Source organism: Tarenaya hassleriana, unplaced genomic scaffold (genome assembly GCF_000463585.1).
Source record: "Tarenaya hassleriana unplaced genomic scaffold, ASM46358v1 Cleome5, whole genome shotgun sequence".
NCBI classification, from domain to species: domain Eukaryota; kingdom Viridiplantae; phylum Streptophyta; class Magnoliopsida; order Brassicales; family Cleomaceae; genus Tarenaya; species Tarenaya hassleriana.
In genome coordinates, this window is record NW_010967707.1 from 1,852,499 (window position 1) to 1,872,236 (window position 19,738).

The 19,738-nt window shown below is 42.3% G+C and overlaps 5 protein-coding genes across 8 annotated transcripts; 4 read left to right on the top strand and 1 right to left on the bottom strand.

Annotated features, from left to right (window-relative positions):
* Positions 1–9,745: 9,745 nt before the first annotated feature.
* LOC104826287 lies at positions 9,746–11,648 on the top strand. Of its 4 annotated transcripts, none has more exons than XR_773733.1 (6): positions 9,746–9,893; positions 9,987–10,330; positions 10,728–10,820; positions 11,040–11,099; positions 11,194–11,460; positions 11,543–11,648. XR_773733.1 is itself a non-coding variant. In XM_010558902.1 (5 exons), the coding sequence occupies exons 1-5, from the start codon at positions 9,791–9,793 to the stop codon at positions 11,380–11,382; spliced, it is 789 nt and encodes a 262-aa protein (XP_010557204.1). In that variant the 5' UTR covers positions 9,746–9,790; the 3' UTR covers positions 11,383–11,602. The 4 variants fall into 4 exon arrangements, 2 of the variants coding, with proteins under 2 accessions (XP_010557204.1, XP_010557205.1); XR_773734.1 differs by having other exon boundaries at positions 11,194–11,456; XM_010558902.1 differs by having other exon boundaries at positions 11,194–11,602.
* Positions 11,649–11,888: 240 nt separating this feature from the next.
* LOC104826290 (UDP-glycosyltransferase 71C4-like) lies at positions 11,889–13,797 on the top strand. Its single transcript, XM_010558907.2, has one exon. It carries the CDS (start codon positions 12,101–12,103, stop codon positions 13,520–13,522), a length of 1,422 nt encoding a protein of 473 aa, XP_010557209.1. The 5' UTR covers positions 11,889–12,100; the 3' UTR covers positions 13,523–13,797.
* A 435-nt stretch (positions 13,798–14,232) lies between these two features.
* Positions 14,233–16,014, top strand: LOC104826289 (UDP-glycosyltransferase 71C5). The gene has a single exon (XM_010558906.2). It carries the CDS (start codon positions 14,436–14,438, stop codon positions 15,852–15,854), a length of 1,419 nt encoding a protein of 472 aa, XP_010557208.1. The 5' UTR covers positions 14,233–14,435; the 3' UTR covers positions 15,855–16,014.
* On the top strand, positions 15,995–17,794 carry LOC104826288 (UDP-glycosyltransferase 71C4-like). Its single transcript, XM_010558905.1, has one exon. The coding sequence runs from the start codon at positions 16,096–16,098 to the stop codon at positions 17,515–17,517; it is 1,422 nt and encodes a 473-aa protein (XP_010557207.1). The 5' UTR covers positions 15,995–16,095; the 3' UTR covers positions 17,518–17,794.
* Positions 17,795–17,944: 150 nt separating this feature from the next.
* LOC104826291 (pleckstrin homology domain-containing protein 1-like) lies at positions 17,945–18,841 on the bottom strand. The gene has a single exon (XM_010558908.2). It carries the CDS (start codon positions 18,572–18,574, stop codon positions 18,137–18,139), a length of 438 nt encoding a protein of 145 aa, XP_010557210.1. The 5' UTR covers positions 18,575–18,841; the 3' UTR covers positions 17,945–18,136.
* Positions 18,842–19,738: the final 897 nt, after the last annotated feature.

Genomic DNA, 19,738 nt, shown 5'->3' on the forward strand with positions numbered 1-19,738 from the left:
GGATCATTGAACACGTGTTCAATGAGCTCTGGCTCGTTAGGCTCGTTTTTTAACGATCTGAAAAAATTACGGCTCAGATCGCTCGTTTTCTGGCGAGCCACGAGCCAGCTCGCGAGCCGGGCTCGTTTTGACACCTCTAAGTGTGAAGGATCAAATACACATGTGGTGAGCATAGATTCTCTATGGCCCTGGAGAAAGATCTCTTCTTTTTACCCCCTTTTTTAAAAATATTTAAATTAAAAAACAGTATTTTTGCTCTCTAATTATAAGATTTGACATAATATCATATGGACTGTTTCTAAAGATACAATGAATGATGGCCAAGGCAGGTCAACTTAATAATGGGATAGAATTTTAGATCATTCGTTAATGGAAGACAATGTTACTTATGAGAGATAATAGATGAATGCGATAAGGTTTTTATATGTTTTCTACTTTATTTTGCACATCTGATATTCTCGATCGCAATTCACAAAGCCTCCTTTAATCTTTTTCCCTTTTTAATGAAATTGTCTCAATTATCATTCATCATTACAATATAATATAATATTTTCAGACCTGCTACAGACAAAACAAAATTGTTGACCATTGAGATTTTGTGTACTTTTAAAACGATTTCGAATTATTACACGAAAAAAAAATATTACGAAATCTTAATCATTCCGTATGATATATTTTCAGCATTTTTTCTACACCCATTTTTTTTTTTAAAAAAAACGTAGTTATTTTTAAGAAAAATAAACATTGTTCTTCCTATAAATCAATATTTCTGTGTCTAAACACTTCAATTAATTATCGCAGCAAAATTCAATTTTTTTTATATGAAGTTTTGTATACTCTTTTTACTATCAATCTATCCCACACTGACTAAGTTTTGTATGCATTTGTAAACAAGAAAGAACTATCTTCCCGCCTAGACGATACGACTATATTTAGGTTTTAGAATATTGTTAGAAACTAATACATGTACAAATTATATTTACGAACTCATTTTTATTAATTACAATATATTTTGTATTTCAAACACCAGTGTCTATTTGTAAAAGAATTTTTTACAAATATTTGCAAAATATATTTCCCAAGTTTCTCAATATAAGTCATTTTACAGTTTATATGGAGTTTGAAATTTCTTGTTAATAAAAAAATAGATTTAAATAAAATAAAATAAAATTATATGATAATACTATATATATTTTAAAGTATAAAAATATAAAATTATTTTTATGTTGAAAGAACAACAAGGAAGACTAATGAAGATGATAATCGCGAACCTAATCCGAGATGGATCCCCTGCGGCGAGCACACCGTAAGACCGGCTAAGCCAAAAGCGAGAGATAGAGACACGAGTAAACCCAATCGCCGGTCCCGCTTGCCTCACTCTCTGGTAATGTGTCAACTTCTCATTGGGCCACGTCATCAACAAATCAAATCTCAGAACGCGGTGATAACGCCGTGGGCGGCGTTGCAGGGGATTGCGCTCGGAGAAGAAGATAAGTCCAAAGAAAAGCGAGTGACATAACTCTTCCTCCCCTTCTCAATACGGAAAAAAGGTTCACGATTTGACCTCCCAATTTTGTTCCTTTTTAAAAAAAAATTCTTTTTACAAATCTTGATATTTTTTTTAGTCCATATATACATATATATATATATATATATATATATATATTGTTCGGTATGATTTTAGTCTATAATTACCAACAATTTCATGTTATTTATTCACGTAATGATATATCCTGCGGGCTACAACATATATAAAAAATATTCATTATATAAAAAATTAAGTACAAAAAAAGTATGTATTAATTTTGTTATATACTCCATCCCATGAATGCCGTTACCTCGGTTACGTAATTAGTGGTGATTATAGACAATGAATAGGACCGTGAAATTAAATAAAAATAAAAAAAGATTAAGAGTTTAAAGATGATATGATTATGTGTGAGAGATAGAGCTTTTGCGGGACGTCTTTGTCGTGTTAGTGACACTACAGGGGTGTGTTTGTCGTGGTAAATTGGTCAAGAACAGACAAGATTAGTGGTGGTGACATGGCTTTTTTTTTTAAAGATAAATAATTAAGGAGTCAAACTATAACCATTAATCTTTGTAGAGTATTTGCCCGACGAACACCTCACCGTAACCACTCCGACGCTCAAGAACGAGAGAGAACGACACAGCGGAATAACGAGTTCAGCACCGAGAGAACTCGGTGCCTACGTCTCGGGAAGAGGATCAGCAGTCTACTAGGGTTACAAACGGAGAGAGACCACCGGATACCGACCACCGGCACCGGAGAACACGAATCGCAGATTCGTCGAGAGAGAGAGAGAAGAGAAAGTTCCAGAAAACGAAAAACACCGTCTGAGCCAAAAAACACAAACCCTAGGGCACATTAATCCGCCCTTACACAAAGACCGAAATACCCTCCGTAAGCCTCTGAGAGAATCCGAGGCTTTCAAACCCTCCGCTTCGTCTGGAGGCTTTTGCTGAAGACAAGCTCCAACAAATCTCCACCTTCTTCTGCAAAACCTGCAAAACAAACACGAAGCAAGCAAAACACGCCTAACCCTAGAGTGCCGATCCCGTAACTTCCATGTAACTCCCCCTCCGGGCATGGTTCAAGGCGCATTGAACCTACCTTTCTAAAGGAGTCCTTACCGAGCGTGTCATAAACACAACTCAGCGTGACACGACGCACCTAACCTACCCAAGCGAGTGTCCCCCGACACCTCCGCTTCCGAAAGTTACCTAAGACCTAGACTAGTATGACTCCCTAGACCGTCTAAGTGACCCCCTCCGGTGAAGTCTATACCTCACCAATGGCCCCTCGAGGGTCACGCCCCGACATCTACCCGTCCCCCGAGTCTACCCCGACTGCCCCGAGACCAACCTTGAGTCATACTAACACACCTAACTCTTGATCCCCGTAGAGATCAAGCGACCTATGACCTCTACCCCGGACCCCACCTACCGACTAAGGTTCCCCATGGGTTTTACCCTGTGAAGACCCCCTAGTCGACCTATAGGAACTCTACCGAAGGCTCGGAACACGTGCAAGCACGTGCTCCACCCCGAGAGGAAACGCCCCTAGCGCTACTACCCTCACCGACTCTACCCGGTGACATGGCATTCCCCCGCTCACCCCTTCCCCTGAGCTTCCTACCCGAGGTAACTCCACCTAGACGTGGAGACCTCACCTCCGAACCTCCACCCGAGGAGTAGTCGGAGCATACTAGAAGTACCTCCGAATCATACTCCTGAACCGAGGCTACTACCCCCTTACCCTCGGTCTCCTCCTTCGCCCTCCGGGACCTACACTCCTTCTTATAATGTCCCTTCTTGCCGCAATACCAACACTCCACCTGGTCTTTGGCCTTCTTCTTCCCGCCACCCGATTTCTCGGGTTTGCCCTTGACCACTAATCCTTCCCCCGTACCCCGAGTAAGGGTACCCTGAGCTAGAAGCTCTAGCTCCTTCATCCTAGCTGCGGCCTTCACCTCCTCCACCGAGATAGTAGCTCGGGAATATTTCAGGACTTCCCTCAGCTGCTCATAAGCAGGAGGTAAGGAGTTCAGCAGATAAACTGCTTGATACTCCTCCTCTACCTTCACATTTAGGCTGTGAAGGTCGGACAATAGTTTCTGGAAAATGTCTAAATTCTCCTCTATTGTCCTAGAGCTGTCCATCCTAAACCCTGACACCCTCTGCATGAGGTACATCCTATTGGGGAGAGATTGCTCTATGTGCAACCGCTCTAGTTTCCTCCAGATTCCGAAGGCCGTCCTTTCGGATATGACCTTCCTTAGAACCTGATCCGCTAGAGCAAGCACTATGAGGTTCCTAGCCCTTCTACTCCTTTCTTGTCTCTCTTTGAGAGCCGGAGTGCCCGATCCCTTAGCCCCGGGGTTCCTAGCCCTTCTACTCCTTTCTTGTCTCTCTTTGAGAGCCGGAGTGCCCGATCCCTTAACCCCGGGCCCTAGTGACCCGGTGGAAAGTGATGTAAGACCTCCCGAATCCTCGGTTTCCCGAGCTGGAGTTTGTGGGCTCCCCTCATCAGCAACCCCCCATGTAGATGGATCATCCTCTAGTGTGTCCCCTAACCCTAAGATCTCTAAGCTAATGGACATCTTCTCCTTCCATAAGGAGAAGTCTCCCTTGCCGTCGAACTTCTCGACGTCAAGGCCGCGATACAGAGGGGCAGACATCACTAATAGGAAACCTAATCTCTAACCCGAGGATGCACTAGACCTACCCAGAACGAAACTAACCTGGGAATGACTAACCCGACCCTAGGAGCACCTAAAACCAGACCTAAGGAGTAAGACCGATCCTAAGAGGACCTAAACCTAGGTATTTTTCAACCTAACAGACCTAATAGACTCTAAACCTGCCTACCTAAGACCTGATTACGTCTAATCAGACCTACCCCAAGGCTAACACTGACCTAACCAACCTAGATCAGACCTAAAATCGAGTCTATTCTGTCCCCCTAAGTCCTAATCAGACCTAAATCAGCCCAATATTGACTTACCTACCCCTGATCAAACTTGAATTAACCTAATCAGATCTAAACTAAGTCTGAACCGACCTAATTAAATCTGATCAGACCTGATCTAGCCTAAAATCAACCCTAACAGACCTGTACCTATTGATTTTAACCCTAATACCGACTTCTCACTCACCTAGTTCAGCCAAATCCTCCTATTTCAGGCCTAACCGGACTCTATCTAACCCAATCGAACCAATCAGACCTAAAACCAACCAATTTAAGTCCTAATCAGACAATCCTGACCCTAAACCGACCAATCTAGACCTGTTCTGATCGATACAGACCCTAAACCAGACAAACCCAGCCCTAATCAGACAAATCAGACCTAATCAGACCTAAAACCGGCCCAATCCCGATCTAAATTGACCTAAACCGGACTCTATTGTCCTAAACCGGTCCTAGATTGACCTAAACCGGTCTGGGTTATCCCGAACCGGACCTAAATTGACTCGAACCGGTCTGAACCGGTCCAATTGACCCCAAACCGGACCTGAACCGGTCCAATTGACCTGAACCGATCCGGTTTTCCTAACCCGGTCAACTGTTGACCAGAAATTGGTCAACGTTTGACCTAACCCGACTAAACCGGTCCGATTTTAAATCGAAACCGGTTCAATTAGACAATTTCGGTTGAACCGGCTAAACCGGATCAGATCCGAAAACCCTAATTCGGAACGCGGAAGCCGCCGAGTTAACCCGAGTCAACACGGTAGTTGACTCAACCCCGAAGACAACTCAGTCGTGACTCGAACGAGTCACGGCCAAGACTCTCCGGAAACCACCGGTTTTCACCGGTTTCTCCCCCCCAGAACCCTAGATCTAACCAAATTGAGCGAACTCACCTCCTTGGACTCTGTACTCGACTGAGTAACTCAGTCCGAGACAGATCCGGAAAACCTACCTTTCTTCGCCGCCGATCTGAGCTTCTCCCACCGGTGCAGACCGCCGATCTCACACGGGATGGTTCTTTCGACTTAGTTTCAGACGCCTGAAACACCTCGCACACCGATCAGAAAGTTCAGATCCAGAAAAAAAAACGTAGCAGATCTTACCTCGGCTTCGAATCGCCGATGAAACCACCAGAACTCGCCTCAACCAGGCTCTTGATACCACTTGTAGAGTATTTGCCCGACGAACACCTCACCGTAACCACTCCGACGCTCAAGAACGAGAGAGAACGACACAGCGGAATAACGAGTTCAGCACCGAGAGAACTCGGTGCCTACGTCTCGGGAAGAGGATCAGCAGTCTACTAGGGTTACAAACGGAGAGAGACCACCGGATACCGACCACCGGCACCGGAGAACACGAATCGCAGATTCGTCGAGAGAGAGAGAGAAGAGAAAGTTCCAGAAAACGAAAAACACCGTCTGAGCCAAAAAACACAAACCCTAGGGCACATTAATCCGCCCTTACACAAAGACCGAAATACCCTCCGTAAGCCTCTGAGAGAATCCGAGGCTTTCAAACCCTCCGCTTCGTCTGGAGGCTTTTGCTGAAGACAAGCTCCAACAATCTTGATTACGATTGTGCCTCTAAAACCCAAATTAATCACATATTAATTAAGCATCCATGATCCTACAATTATTCCTTCCTGTTTTGCCCCTCCCTTTCAATCTCATTTTAGTGTTGAGCTCTTTTGTTCGGTGCCTCGAATCCAAAATTCTCTCGACATGCGCCTAACTCCCAAGCATACCCAACTTTATCGCAATTATTTTCCGGGCATAATTGTAAAATTGACCCTTGTCAATCTTTTCATGCCAAAAGTAAGTTCCTTTACACACATATATATACACACACACGCATATATATATATATATATACACACACAAAACTTGATGCAACCAAAACCCATTTCAGGTGTTAATTTATACATAATTTTATATATTTTTTTGAAATATTTTGAGTTTTATTAAACATCTTATTTTGGATTCTATATCTTTAAGGCGTTTGGTTGAGAAAGCGTACATTTTCATTATGTACGAGTTATCAGTAAAATCATCTCTATATGTATAAATTTACTTGAGCATATTTTTTTTTATGGTAACATGATTTTTTATGGTTATAAATAACAATAACTAGTGTTGTTCTGGTTATATCAGACATGATTTATAGGTCGATATTATATTAGGATATCTCTATAACTAATATCTGTCAAAGACTCGTATAAAATTGAAACGACATGTAGAATGTTGTAATAAAAATAATAAAAATAATATATCACTTAAATCATTTTTTTAATTAGCTCTCACCGAGTATTTAGCCAGATTAAACTGTTTACGTCGGGACAAAATATGTACACGTGGTTCATGTGTATATACATATATATACATACACACATACATCTATGTGCATATATATATATATATGTGGATTCGGCCGTCCATTTGTTATTTGTCTTAGATTTTCCACGTACGAATGTTATGTTAGGAGCCCTCAAATCTCTAGTTGGATTTTTGGTGATTATATACATATGCGTGAATACAAAAGTTGCTATTTATAGTTGAACATGACGACAAAGATGAAAACGGTGGCTTAGGGAACCGAATTCGCCTTTGGGGTCTTTTCATTTCTTTTAAAGAGGCTTAATAAATAAATAAATAAACAAACAAACACTAGGAGTGTTTATGGCTAATTTAATTTATTGAATATGAGATGTAACTACGAGATTTGGTGCGTATATGGGAAATCTCCACGTCACTTTCACTCGGACAAACCCCATGTAATCGGCAAAGGCCACGCATTTTGATGGGTCTATGCCAAATATTTCCTACCAAAAATAAATGCAGACAAAAATAATTGGTGTTTATCTTGTTCTTTGCTTCATTAAATGGTTCACGGGTACATACAAAATTACGTAGGAAATTTGGGAAAGATAATATAAATTTTTATAAATCGAATTTTATTTTTAAGAGTGGTTAGTAATTGCTAAAAAATGAAAATAAATAGCGATCAATATTTATATAAATCTAATTTTTATTTTTTTTCAAATGGAAAAAACAGAGACCAGAAAAAGAGAGCACAAAGCTCGTGACTTGTGTGAACCGTGACGAGTCATGCGGCATGAGTCTCACGCGCGCAGATGCGCGTGGAATACGCTGTCCAATTGTCGGAGAGTGGAGTGGCCGTTGGACCAGTGAGTAAGAGAATCTAAAGAGGTGAAAAGCACGCGCGTCTGAAGAATTAGCAATAATTGCGGATAATGCCAAAAAAGACCAAACAAAAGCAATCTAAAACAAGCGATTATGCTTTATAAAGATTTCCCTTTACGGGGAAAGCCACTTTTTAGCTTAAAAAAAAGGCAGACCTTAAAGTGCTCCCTCGGATCATTTTAACATTACATACATACATACATACATACATACATACATACATACATACATAATTATTGAATTACAATTCAATAATGATTTTAGATTTTCCCATCTAAAAGATATAGAAGGCAATCTCATCTTTAAAAACAATATAAAATATGTTATGATTATCTATTCTTTCCGTATGTTTTTTATTTTCTCTTCCTTCAATTTTACTCTTTTTTTTTTCCATTTCAATAATAAAAAATAATCAAATTGGTCTCATTAATCATTGTGTCTACGCAAATAAGAACGTCTCTTCTGGTTGACAATGCAATAACTGAGAAAATAATTACACTTTAAATCCTCTATAATGCTTTCATGGCAATTTTTTGAATTCAAAGCCAAAGTAAACAACAAAAAGATTGATGGAATCGTTTTTTATTACAAGAAAAAAATTACTAATTTATTATTTTCTATATTGATATATAATTAAATATGTCACGCAATGTACGGCGGGATTTGTCATATTTTCCATTTTTACAAACTATAAAAGTGGTAAACCCATGGAGCGGAGACAAAGACACTTTTGTTGTTACTTATTTATCAAATCTAAAAGGATTCAGCAATTGATGACATGACGCGAGTTGACACCATTTTGGTCCATTTCTCTGCCGGCTTAAAATTTTAATTTGAATTAGACAAAATAGTTAACAGTAAATGTTAGACATTTTTAAAAAAAAATTTGTAACCGAAATTTCTGTACCGAAATTCAGACTAATATTGAGGTCGGGAATAAGTCATATTATTAGAATATACGCTCTTCTCACCCATTTAAAACTCAAATTCGGAACAAGACGTATCCTTTACTATATTGTTAATTGACCAATAGTATATTTTATTGTAAAAAATATTAAAAATATATATTTTACACAAATACCAATATACAATTTTAAACAAAACTATTTTAACATATTTTCATGTGTCATACATTTTGCACCGAGTTGAATTTAGAGATAGCTTCATAAGGTTTAAAGATATTCGTTTAGAGAATTTGTAGTAGTTTAGTTTAATTAAATTTTAAAATTTGAGTTTATCGAATTAACGTAGTTAAATGAGCTAAAATTATTAATTCATAAAATATAAAAGTTTAACTGTAATTAAGTCTTAACGATATATTATTTTAATTAAACCATTTAATCCAGCTTAATTAATCAACAATTAAACCGATTTTTTTCTTCTGGCTGAAAATTGAAAATGTATATCGTATGATATATATATATATATATATATATATATATATATATTATTCTTTCAGCCTTTTGTGAAGTCACAGTGAAAACTTTTTTTTGGAGGATTTGTGCTCAACTGTAGTGAAGTGGTGGAGAGAGATTCTCAGTGGATATATTCAACTTTCCACTATATTTCATTCAAGATCTTTGAAAAATCACTCATATCATCTTTTTCCCAAAATTCCATTCTCATCTTATCTTTGACATTTCCTCTCTCTCTCTCTCTCTCGCTCGATTGTTGCATGAAAGTGTATGTAATCTAAAGTATTATTTTTTACATAAAATACATGAATACGATGCTTTCTGCGTATATTTTTAGTTCGACAAGGAACGAAGTACGGCTTCTAGAGAGGGATTAAATGATTTTAATTATATGTAATCGAATTTTGATTGCAACGGGCCATATTTCCTGATTGAAAATGATTAAATTTGATTTTATCTCCGAATTTATTATTACATTATTATGCTTAATGTTAAGAAAAATGGAAATCACTGTGAGACACTTTGATTATGAAATGGGCCTGAAGAATCACTAGGCTGGTCTAAAATGGGCCTAATCGGCCCATTGTTTCCTCGCACGTAGCCTTTCTCCTTGTTCCTCCTCCGCCAAAACCCTAATACGACCATTGAAGACCGGGAAAACCCCTAAATCCGTGACGATGAGAATCGCCAGATTCGCTCTTCGTTCCCTGGATGACGTAGTTTCCCACAGATCGTGTCGTCCAATCGTCGCTAGAGCCCTCTCGGCCAACGCAGGTGAGGGTAATTCTTCGTTAATATGCTTGATTTTCCCTTCATTTTCGCGAATTGTGGTGAGCTGACCCAGGAATCGAACGTACCCAATTCCGAATCCAGCTCAAAATCCAGGACCCTTCGAGTCGACGGATGACTTTGAGAGGCGAATCTTTGGAGGAAATGCCGGCAACGACGACAAAACGAATGCTTTCTTCCAGCACCTGGGTCGGGCGGAGAAAGAGGTGCGCGATTGGCGGGGCGGGAGGTTTGGAGGGTCCGGTTTCTCCGGCGGAGGTTCCAACAATGACGACATCGGTGACGGCTTCGACCCTTTATCCGATGGTATCGATGGTAAATTAAAGAAAGCAGCAGCTTTTTTTGAGTTCGACCAGGATGAAAGACCGCAAGATGGTTACTCGTTCAGACCTAACGCTCCTAGTTGGGGCGATACTTACACTCGCAGGGTAATTTCCCAGTGTTCTTTTTATCGTCTGTATTGTTGTTTTAAGGTAGGGTAGAGAACTGACTGCCGTAGTAATATCACTCGGCACTGCTGTCAATGAATCGATGTATAACAACTATATGACTCAGGCTATCAATGTTGGGAATTGTATGCGTGTCGTAAGTGTACTGTCGGAGTTACGATCTTATAGCCGAAAGATTTGGAGATATTCTTCGTTGATGTCTGATAATTTACCTTCTAGTAGCAGGGGGAGTGTCTGAAAGTCCCGTGTTGCATGGTTATCATTCATTTCATATGTTGTATTGGGTTGCTGGGATGGTAACAGTTAGTGTTCTTCCTGTTTTAATCTTACCTTAATGTGTTTGCTGTTAACCTGAAGTCTTTATTTCTCAATGCAGGATTTGGATCTTAGGAAGGCGGGGACACCAAGAGGTAGGCCGGGACTGTTTGAAGTGACCAGCGAGGAAGTTCTGAAAAAAGCTGATTTCCGGGTGAGTAATAGTATGTTTAGCTTACTTGTTTTAGAGGTTGTTGCATGTTTTTTCAATATCTACAGTTCTATTCTCTCCCGAAGAATAATAAAACCTTTTTCATACTAATGACCCTTTGATTCACTATTTTCTGTCCGTTGCTTCGATATATTTATTTACCTTCTGCGAGCGTTTACGTTTCCTGCTTCCACTCATGCATTATAGTGTTTCGTCTGGCAGAATGTAAGGTTTCTTGCGAGATTCTTAACCGAAGCTGGGATTATAATCAAAAGGAAGCAGGTATCACTGGACCTTTTTTTCGCATTGTTTATGAAATGCAGTGATGGTGTTTGCTAGTCGATGTTTACGATATCGACTCTTTTCCGGTGTGTAGACTGGCATTAGCGCAAAGGCTCAGAGAAAGATTGCGAGAGAGATAAAAACGGCTAGGGCTTTTGGGCTGATGCCTTTCACAACCATGGGGACGAAAGCGTTTGTTTTCGGGAAAACCATGGAGGCCAAGGACGAAGATTTTTCGTACGAAATGATGGAAGATGACGAAGATGATATGGATTCGGTTTGAATGTACAAGTTCCGACAGGATTGGAGCTCCCTTTTCCATCCTTAGTCAAATGGGGTTTGTTGTTTTGGAATAATGTGGGTAAGCTTACCATTGCCAAGGATACGAGAAGACTGTCTTTGAATTGCTGCTGTTTTGACTAAGTCTGGCTTTGTATCTGCAGATCTATGGCAAGTGATTCGACATTGTTATTTTGATCTTGAGACTACTACTTGTCAGGTTATGATTGTTCCGTACCAATAGGTAATACAATTAGATTTTTTTAAATCTATCCGCGTTTAAAAAAAATATCAGCTATTTAATTCATTAAAAAAAACTATTCGTTTAAATTAATAGTTGATTTATTTTTATTATAAGTTTAAATTATTTTTTTTTAATAATTTGCATAATTGATATTTCTTTTAAGTTTATCTCTATTAGTAACGACTTATTTTTTTTAATCTTAGTATGTTAATATATGTTGTCTTTTCCTTTAATATAATGTAAGAATGTAAGAACGGACTCAATTCGAATGAATAATTTCGGGGCAATTTGGTAATTTATAGATGGACAAAATGAGGTATAAAATCACATCTAACGTCAAAACTAATCGATTGTCGATTCGTCTGCAAGCAATTCCCTTAGTCCAGTTTCTGCACATTTGGAGACGAGAAAGCAAAGAAACAGAGATCGTAAAGGCTACACATCCCGTCTTGTCTTCCTCTTTCGCCGCTCCAAAACGATGGTGAAGGAAGCAGAGCTCATCTTCGTCCCAGTACCCAGCACAGGACACCTTCTCGTCGCCATCGAATTCGCTAAGCGTCTGATAGATCTGGACCGTCGGATCAACACCATCACCGCCCTCCTCTGGAAAACTCCCTCCTCTCCTCACGCCGACGTCTTCGCCCACTCCCTCGTCGCCTCCGAGCCTCGAATTCGTCTCTACGCCTTGCCCGATGTCCCCGACCCTCCGCCATTGGAGCTCTACGCCCGAGCTCCCGGGGCTTTTAACGTACAATTCGTCAAGAAAATCTCTCCTCTCGTCAGAGACGCCGTCTCAAGCATCGTGGAGTCGCGTCGCGGATCGGATTCCGTTTGGGTCGCGGGTTTGGTTCTCGATTTCTTCTGCAACCCGTTGATCGATGTGGGTAACGAGCTGAACCTTCCTTCTTACATTTTCATGACGTGCAACGCCAGATACTTGGGTATGATGAAGTATCTCACGGAGCGGCACCGGAATATTCCCTCGGCGCTCGACCGGAGCTCCGGCGAAGAAGAGCTTCCAGTTCCGGGTTTTCTCAAACCCGTCCCCACCAAAGTTATGCCGTCGGGTCTGTTCGACAGAGATGCTTACGAGGTTTACATCGAGCTCGCAGAGAGATTAGCCAACTCCAGGGGTATTCTGGTAAATTCATTCTCCGAGTTGGAGCCGGAAGCCTTTGATTACTTCGGCCGTCTGGAGAGCTACCCTCCGGTTTACCCGGTCGGACCGATTCTCAGCTTGAAGGACCGGCCAAGCCCTAATCTGGACCCGGCCGAGAGGGACCGGATCATGAGATGGCTCGACGAGCAGCCCGACTCGTCGGTGGTGTTCTTCTGCTTCGGGAGCGTGGGAATCCTCGGTGCACCGCAGTTGAAGGAGATAGCTCAAGCCCTGGAATTCGTGGGCTGTAGGTTTGTGTGGTCGATCAGGACCAAAACATCGGAGAAAACGAACCCGTACGATCTTTTGCCAGATGGGTTCGATGATCGGGTCAAGGGTCAGGGCGTCGTGTGTGGGTGGGCTCCACAGGTGGAAGTCCTGGCTCACAAGGCAATCGGTGGGTTCGTGTCTCACTGCGGCTGGAACTCAACGCTGGAGAGCTTGTGGTATGGCGTCCCGACAGCGACGGGGCCGATGTACGCAGAACAACAACTAAACGCGTTCGCGATGGCGAAGGAGGTCGGTCTGGCTGTGGAGCTGCGGGTGGATTACGTGTCAGCACACGGAGAGATTGTGACAGCCGACGAGATCGCGAGGGCCGTGCGGTCTCTGATGGACGGTGGGGAGGGACGGAGGGAGAGGGTGAAGGAGATGAAAGAGGCGGCCAGGAAGGCTGTGATGGAAGGTGGGTCTTCCTTCTCTTCGGTAACTGCGTTTATTGAGCAAGTGTTTGTAAGCTAAGACCCACGTTGCGGCGCAAAAAACAGTGGCCCACACAAATACAAAAAATTATATCTGATTGATGAATCAAAACCCGTTTAAATAATGGGTTGGGTAAACCCACTCCCTTTTAAAGAGTAGTCGCATGAATTTACACTTTATAAGGGCGACGGCGACCCAAAACCATGATTACATCAGCCAACTAGCGAAACCAATAAAAAGTAAATTAAACGAGGGTTAGTTAATGCATGTGCCTATAACACAAATTTTAAATTTTTCTATTTCATTTCAAAGCTTTATTGTAGTAAATAAATTATAATATTTTTAATAGATTTACGAATCTATATTTTAAATTTTTTTTATTGAATTTTCGATCTAACTAAATATTTTAAATAATTAAAAGAGTTCAGGTGAATGATATTCGAATCGGGATTGAGAAGTGTTTAAATTCTTTCATTTTTAATAATAATTATAAAAAAGACTCTCTATAATTCAGTGGTAATTTCGAGGTTTCTTTTATGTTTTATTTTGCTTTCTCTTTTAAGTTTCTTAACACGAGTTTAAAAACTTGATAAAAAGATCTGTATCTCTGTTTTATATTTCTAATAAATAATTTCATAATTGACCTATTTGGTTTAATTTTTCTTATTTTATTAACGATTCGTAACATTTTTCATAGATTCGTAAAGGAATTATAATACTCTTAATAAACACATGACGTACATATATTTAAAGTATTTAGTTATCGACAATAATCGTAATATCAATTGTCTACAATTCTTACCATCCTGTTCAGTAATTTTCCATTTCGTAATTGATGCACGAGGTCATTCACTGGGTCCCACACTCCACTTCTACAATTCGTGATATTTATTGAGTGCGTCGGCTGGTGAGACATGCAGCATTGCCTCTTCCTCAGTAAAAAGAAAAGAAAATGGAAACAGCTGAGCTGATACTTATCCCGTTGCCGGAGACCGGCCACCTCCTGTCGTCGATCGAGTTCGGGAAGCGTCTGATGGATCTGGACCGCCGGATCTGCGCCATCACCATCCTCTCCATGAAGCTCCCTTACGCTCCTCACGCCTACGCTTCCATGGCGGCTCTCACTGCCTCAGAGCCTCGCATTCGACTCATCAGCTTGCCTGAGATTCACGACCCGCCTCCAATTAAGCTTCTCGAAACTTCCTCCGAAGCTTACATCTACGACTTCATTCAGAAAAACATACCCTCTCTCAGAAAAACCCTCACAGATTTAGTTGTCTCCCCACAAGACTCGGTTCGTGTCGCCGGTCTGGTTCTCGACTTTTTCTGCGTCAGCGTCTTCGACATAGCTCGCGAGGTAAACCTCCCCTCCTATATTTTCTTGACGTCCAACTTCGGTTTCTTGGGTTTTATGCAGCACCTCCCTAAACGACACCGTGTTACGCCGTCCGAGTTCGCCGATGACTCGCGCGAAGACGAGTTACTGATTCCGAGTTTCGAGAATCGAGTTCCGGCTAAGGTTCTTCCCGCCGGTGTCTTCGACAGACGCTCCTACGAAGCTCTTGTCGAGCTCGGAGAGAAGTTCCCCGGAGCCAAGGGTATTTTGGTTAATTCATTCTCCGAGCTCGAGCCACATGCGGTGGAGTACTTTTCTCGTGGACGAGATTACCCTCCTGTGTATCCTATTGGGCCGATCCTCAACATCAAAAATCGTCCGAATCCGGGTCTAACGACGGCCCAACACGAAGAGATAATGAGATGGCTTGATGATCAACCGGAATCCTCGGTTCTGTTCCTCTGCTTCGGGAGTATGGGAGTGTTCGGTACACCGCAGATCAGGGAGATAGCCCACGCGCTTGAACTGAGCGGGTTCAGGTTCATATGGGCGATCCGTACACACTTGACGGAAAGCAGCGATCCCCACGAGGCGTTGCCGGAGGGCTTCATGGGCCGAGGGATTGTATGCAGTTGGGCCCCACAGGTTGAGATTTTAGCCCACAAGGCGACGGGAGGGTTTGTGTCCCACTGCGGGTGGAATTCCATACAGGAGAGCCTATGGTACGGTGTTCCCATCGCCACGTGGCCGATGTACGCGGAGCAACAGCTGAACGCGTTCGAGATGGTGAGGGAGCTGGGCCTGGCCGTGGAGATAAGGCTTGATTACGTGGCAGACGGTGATAGGGTGTCGCCGGATATGGTCACCGCCGATGAGATCGTGAGAGCCGTCCGATCTTTGATGGACGGTGATAACCCTGTGAGGAAGAAAGTCGGTGAGATTTCGAAGGCGGCGAGAAGAGCTGTATCGGACGGTGGATCTTCGTCGGCTGCGACCGGTGATTTTATCCGGGACATACTGGGCGACGGACTCTGAATAATAATATAACGATTTGGCTTTTTTTTAATCTTGATAAATTAATATATGCTGTCTTTTTTACCTTAATATAATGTAAAGTTGAGATTTCCATCGAATAATTTCGGGACACTTTTGTAATTTACGCAGTTATAAATCACATCAAACGTTGTCTTGTTCATCTCAAACAGTTTCTTCACATTTTCAAAAACCTGTAGAAAGCTACACGTCTCTTCTTCCTTTTTCGCCGTCCAAGCAAAAAATGGTGAAGGAAGCAGAACTCATCTTTGTCCCAGTTCCCAGCACAGGACACCTTCTCGTCGCCATCGAATTCGCTAAGCGTCTGATAGATCTGGACCGTCGGATCAACACCATCACCGTCCTCCACTGGAAAACTCCCTCCTCTCCTCACGCCGACGTCTTCGCCCACTCCCTCGTCGCCTCCGAGCCTCGAATTCGTCTCTACGCCTTGCCCAACGTCCCCGACCCTCCGCCATTGGAGCTCTACTCCCGAGCTCCTGAAGCTTACATCGTACAATTCGTCAACAAAACCGCTCCTCTCGTCAGAGACGCCGTCTCAAGCATCGTGGAGTCGCGTCGTGGGTCGGATTCGGTTCGCGTCGCGGGTTTGGTTCTCGATTTCTTCTGCAACCCGTTGATCGATGTGGGTAACGAGCTGAACCTTCCTTCTTACATTTTCTTGACGTGCAACGCCAGATACTTGGGTATGATGAGGTATCTCCCGGAGCGGCACCGGAATATTCCCTCGGAGCTCGACCGGAGCTCCGGCAAAGAAGAACTTCTGGTTCCGGGTTTTGTCAAACCCGTCCCCACCAAAGTTATGCCGTCGGGTTTGTTCATCAGAGAAGCCTACGATGTTTACATCGAGCTTGCGGAGAGATTCGCCGACGCCAAGGGTATTCTGGTAAATTCATTCGCAGAGCTAGAGCCGGAAGCCTTTGATTACTTCGGCCGTCTGGAGAGCTACCCTCCGGTTTACCCGGTCGGACCGATTCTCAGCTTGAAGGACCGGCCAAGTCCTAATCTGGACCCGGCCGAGAGGGACCGGATCGTGAGATGGCTCGACGAGCAGCCCGACTCGTCGGTGGTGTTCTTCTGCTTCGGGAGCGTGGGAATCCTCGGTGCACCGCAGTTGAAGGAGATAGCTCAAGCCCTGGAACTCGTGGGCTGTAGGTTTGTGTGGTCGATCAGGACAAAACCATCGGAGAAAACGAACCCGTACGATCTTTTGCCAGATGGGTTCGATGATCGGGTCAAGGGTCAGGGCGTCGTGTGTGGGTGGGCTCCACAGGTGGAAGTCCTGGCTCACAAGGCAATCGGTGGGTTCGTGTCTCACTGCGGCTGGAACTCAACGCTGGAGAGCTTGTGGTATGGCGTCCCGACAGCGACGTGGCCAATGTACGCAGAGCAACAACTAAACGCGTTCACGATGGCGAAGGAGCTCGGTCTGGCTGTGGAGCTGCGGGTGGATTACGTGTCAGCACATGGGGAGATTGTGACAGCCGATGAGATCGCGAGTGCCGTGCGGTCTCTGATGGACGGTGGGGACGGACGGAGGGAGAGGGTGAAGGAGATGAAAGAGGCAGCCAGGAAGGCTATGGTGGAAGGTGGATCTTCCTTCTCTGCAGTCACTGCGTTTATTGAGCAAGTGTTGGGACATTGATTCTCAAAGATTACCAATTCCAATGTCCTACTTAAACATGAGCAAGAAGATCTGTATAAGCTTAAGGCAATCACTACAAAGAGCTCTTGTACTTTCTAATGTTATATGAGTTACAGTAGATTAGTAACAACTCATGACGACAAGACAAACTAATGTAAGATCCACACTTCAAAGTTCAAAGAGATCGTGGAGCAGAAGCTGAATCCTGCAGTAGATAGCAGATCAGTTGTACCAAGGAAGAGAACTATACAGATACCCAAACTTAGTTGTTGTTCAACCGGCGTCCGTCCCGTCCTGAGTCCGGATGGTTTTCCCAATCCTTCGAATTATCAAATAAATAGAGTAGAAGTCTCTGTTATAGCATTCAAGGAAGATGGTTCATCTTTCGGGATTCTACCTCATGTGGAATGGTGCAACAAGGTCAAGCGAGAGAGATTAGAACAAATCTATTCTAAACAAAGGGAATCGTCGAGAAATCCAGGCATAGATACACGAGTCAAAGTACAGAAGCGGTATAATTCAGACGACACGATTACGTCACGCATCAAAACCCTAAGGAGAGATGCCGAAACCACTGCAAAGAGGAAAAACAAAAAACCCATCTAGGGTTAAGTTAAAATCACCGAGTATGATCGTAATCGAGGACCTCGGAATCGGTGATCGACCGCGAGTGCTGCACGATGGACCGTCCGATGGAGTTGATCCACTCCTCCTTCGCCTTCTCGTTGTCGGCGAGGAAGTACATGGTGTAACCCCCCGTGGAGAGCTCGAACGCGAAGGGCTTGTTGACGGCGTCGTCGGCTCCCTTGACGGTGAGGCAATCGCCCACGGATATGACGCCACGTGGAATGGATCCGCGGTCTCCTGCAGCGGCGGGATCCTTGAACCAGAGGAGCTTCCCGCGCTTGAGGACGAACCAGCGTCGGCGCCATGTGCGGATGTAGTCGCCTTGTTTCGTGAGCCAACCGGATCGTTCCGCTTCGGACCAGAATTCGATCCCTTCGTAATCCTCCGGGCTCGGGTCCTGGCCCGTCGCGATTCGCCATAGATTCTCCATTTTTTCTCTCTGAGCTCACGTTTCAACTCTCAATGGATCATTGGATTCTTTTCTGCGTAAAACTTCTTCGGCCTGATCGAGCCCCCCGAAAACGACAACGTTTTAAAGGCCTGGCCGATGTAAACGGCGTCGTTTGATCACCGCAGGAAAGCAAAGACAAATCTGTATAAATCTTGACTGAATTTTTTTATGTTTAGATTTTGAACTATGGAAAACTTTAACAATTCAATATCCTAATTTCTTTCTGATAGGATATTTGATATGATGTGCTTTACATCTTTTATTTTTAAATTTGTCGCAATCTCTTTTTCTATTATAACGATAATTGAAACCATGCATTACAAGGTCTTAAATATCAAATAATACCCTTTATATATATATATATATATATATATTAGCAGTTTTGAGACAATCCCGTTATTACACGACTTGTTTATTTATATATTTTTTGGTAGTTTTTGACAACTATTTATCGGGGTTTTCCAATGTTATAATTATGTACAACCCATTTCACTGATTCTTTCTCGTTTGTAAAGAATATGGTTTCAATTGGAAATTCCATTTTATTTTTCTTTCAAGTTTAAACAATTTCTGAGTTCTATAAGCTTATATGGTGTGATACAAAATATTATACTATAAATACATATGTTATATATACGACCGATAATGATCCAACTCAGCTATTTCATTGCTATTTTATAAGATTATGGTCGTGCAAAAATAGAAGATACACAATCTAAGATGATATGTAATATATTTATATTTATTGATCGGATTATATTGTTCAACATGTCACATCGGCTCTAACAGGACACGGATAATACGACAAGGTTTGCTAAGATATTTTATTTATACGGCATAAATTGTCAAATGCGGTTAAACATTCAAATATATACCCCGATATATATATATATATATATATATATATATATATGTATATATATATATATATGTATGTGCGTGAAACGCTACCATACATATATAATTCATGACAATAAACGGAGACAAAACACGTTAATACCCCATGGTGTTTTCTATCTTGTTCCCTTTGTTATACTTTCCTCCATTCAATTTTGGCCCTTAGCCTTTGAATTTCCCCATTTGTCTTAAACTCCTACGATATCGACCGAATATATATATATATATGCGTGTCTATTATTATTA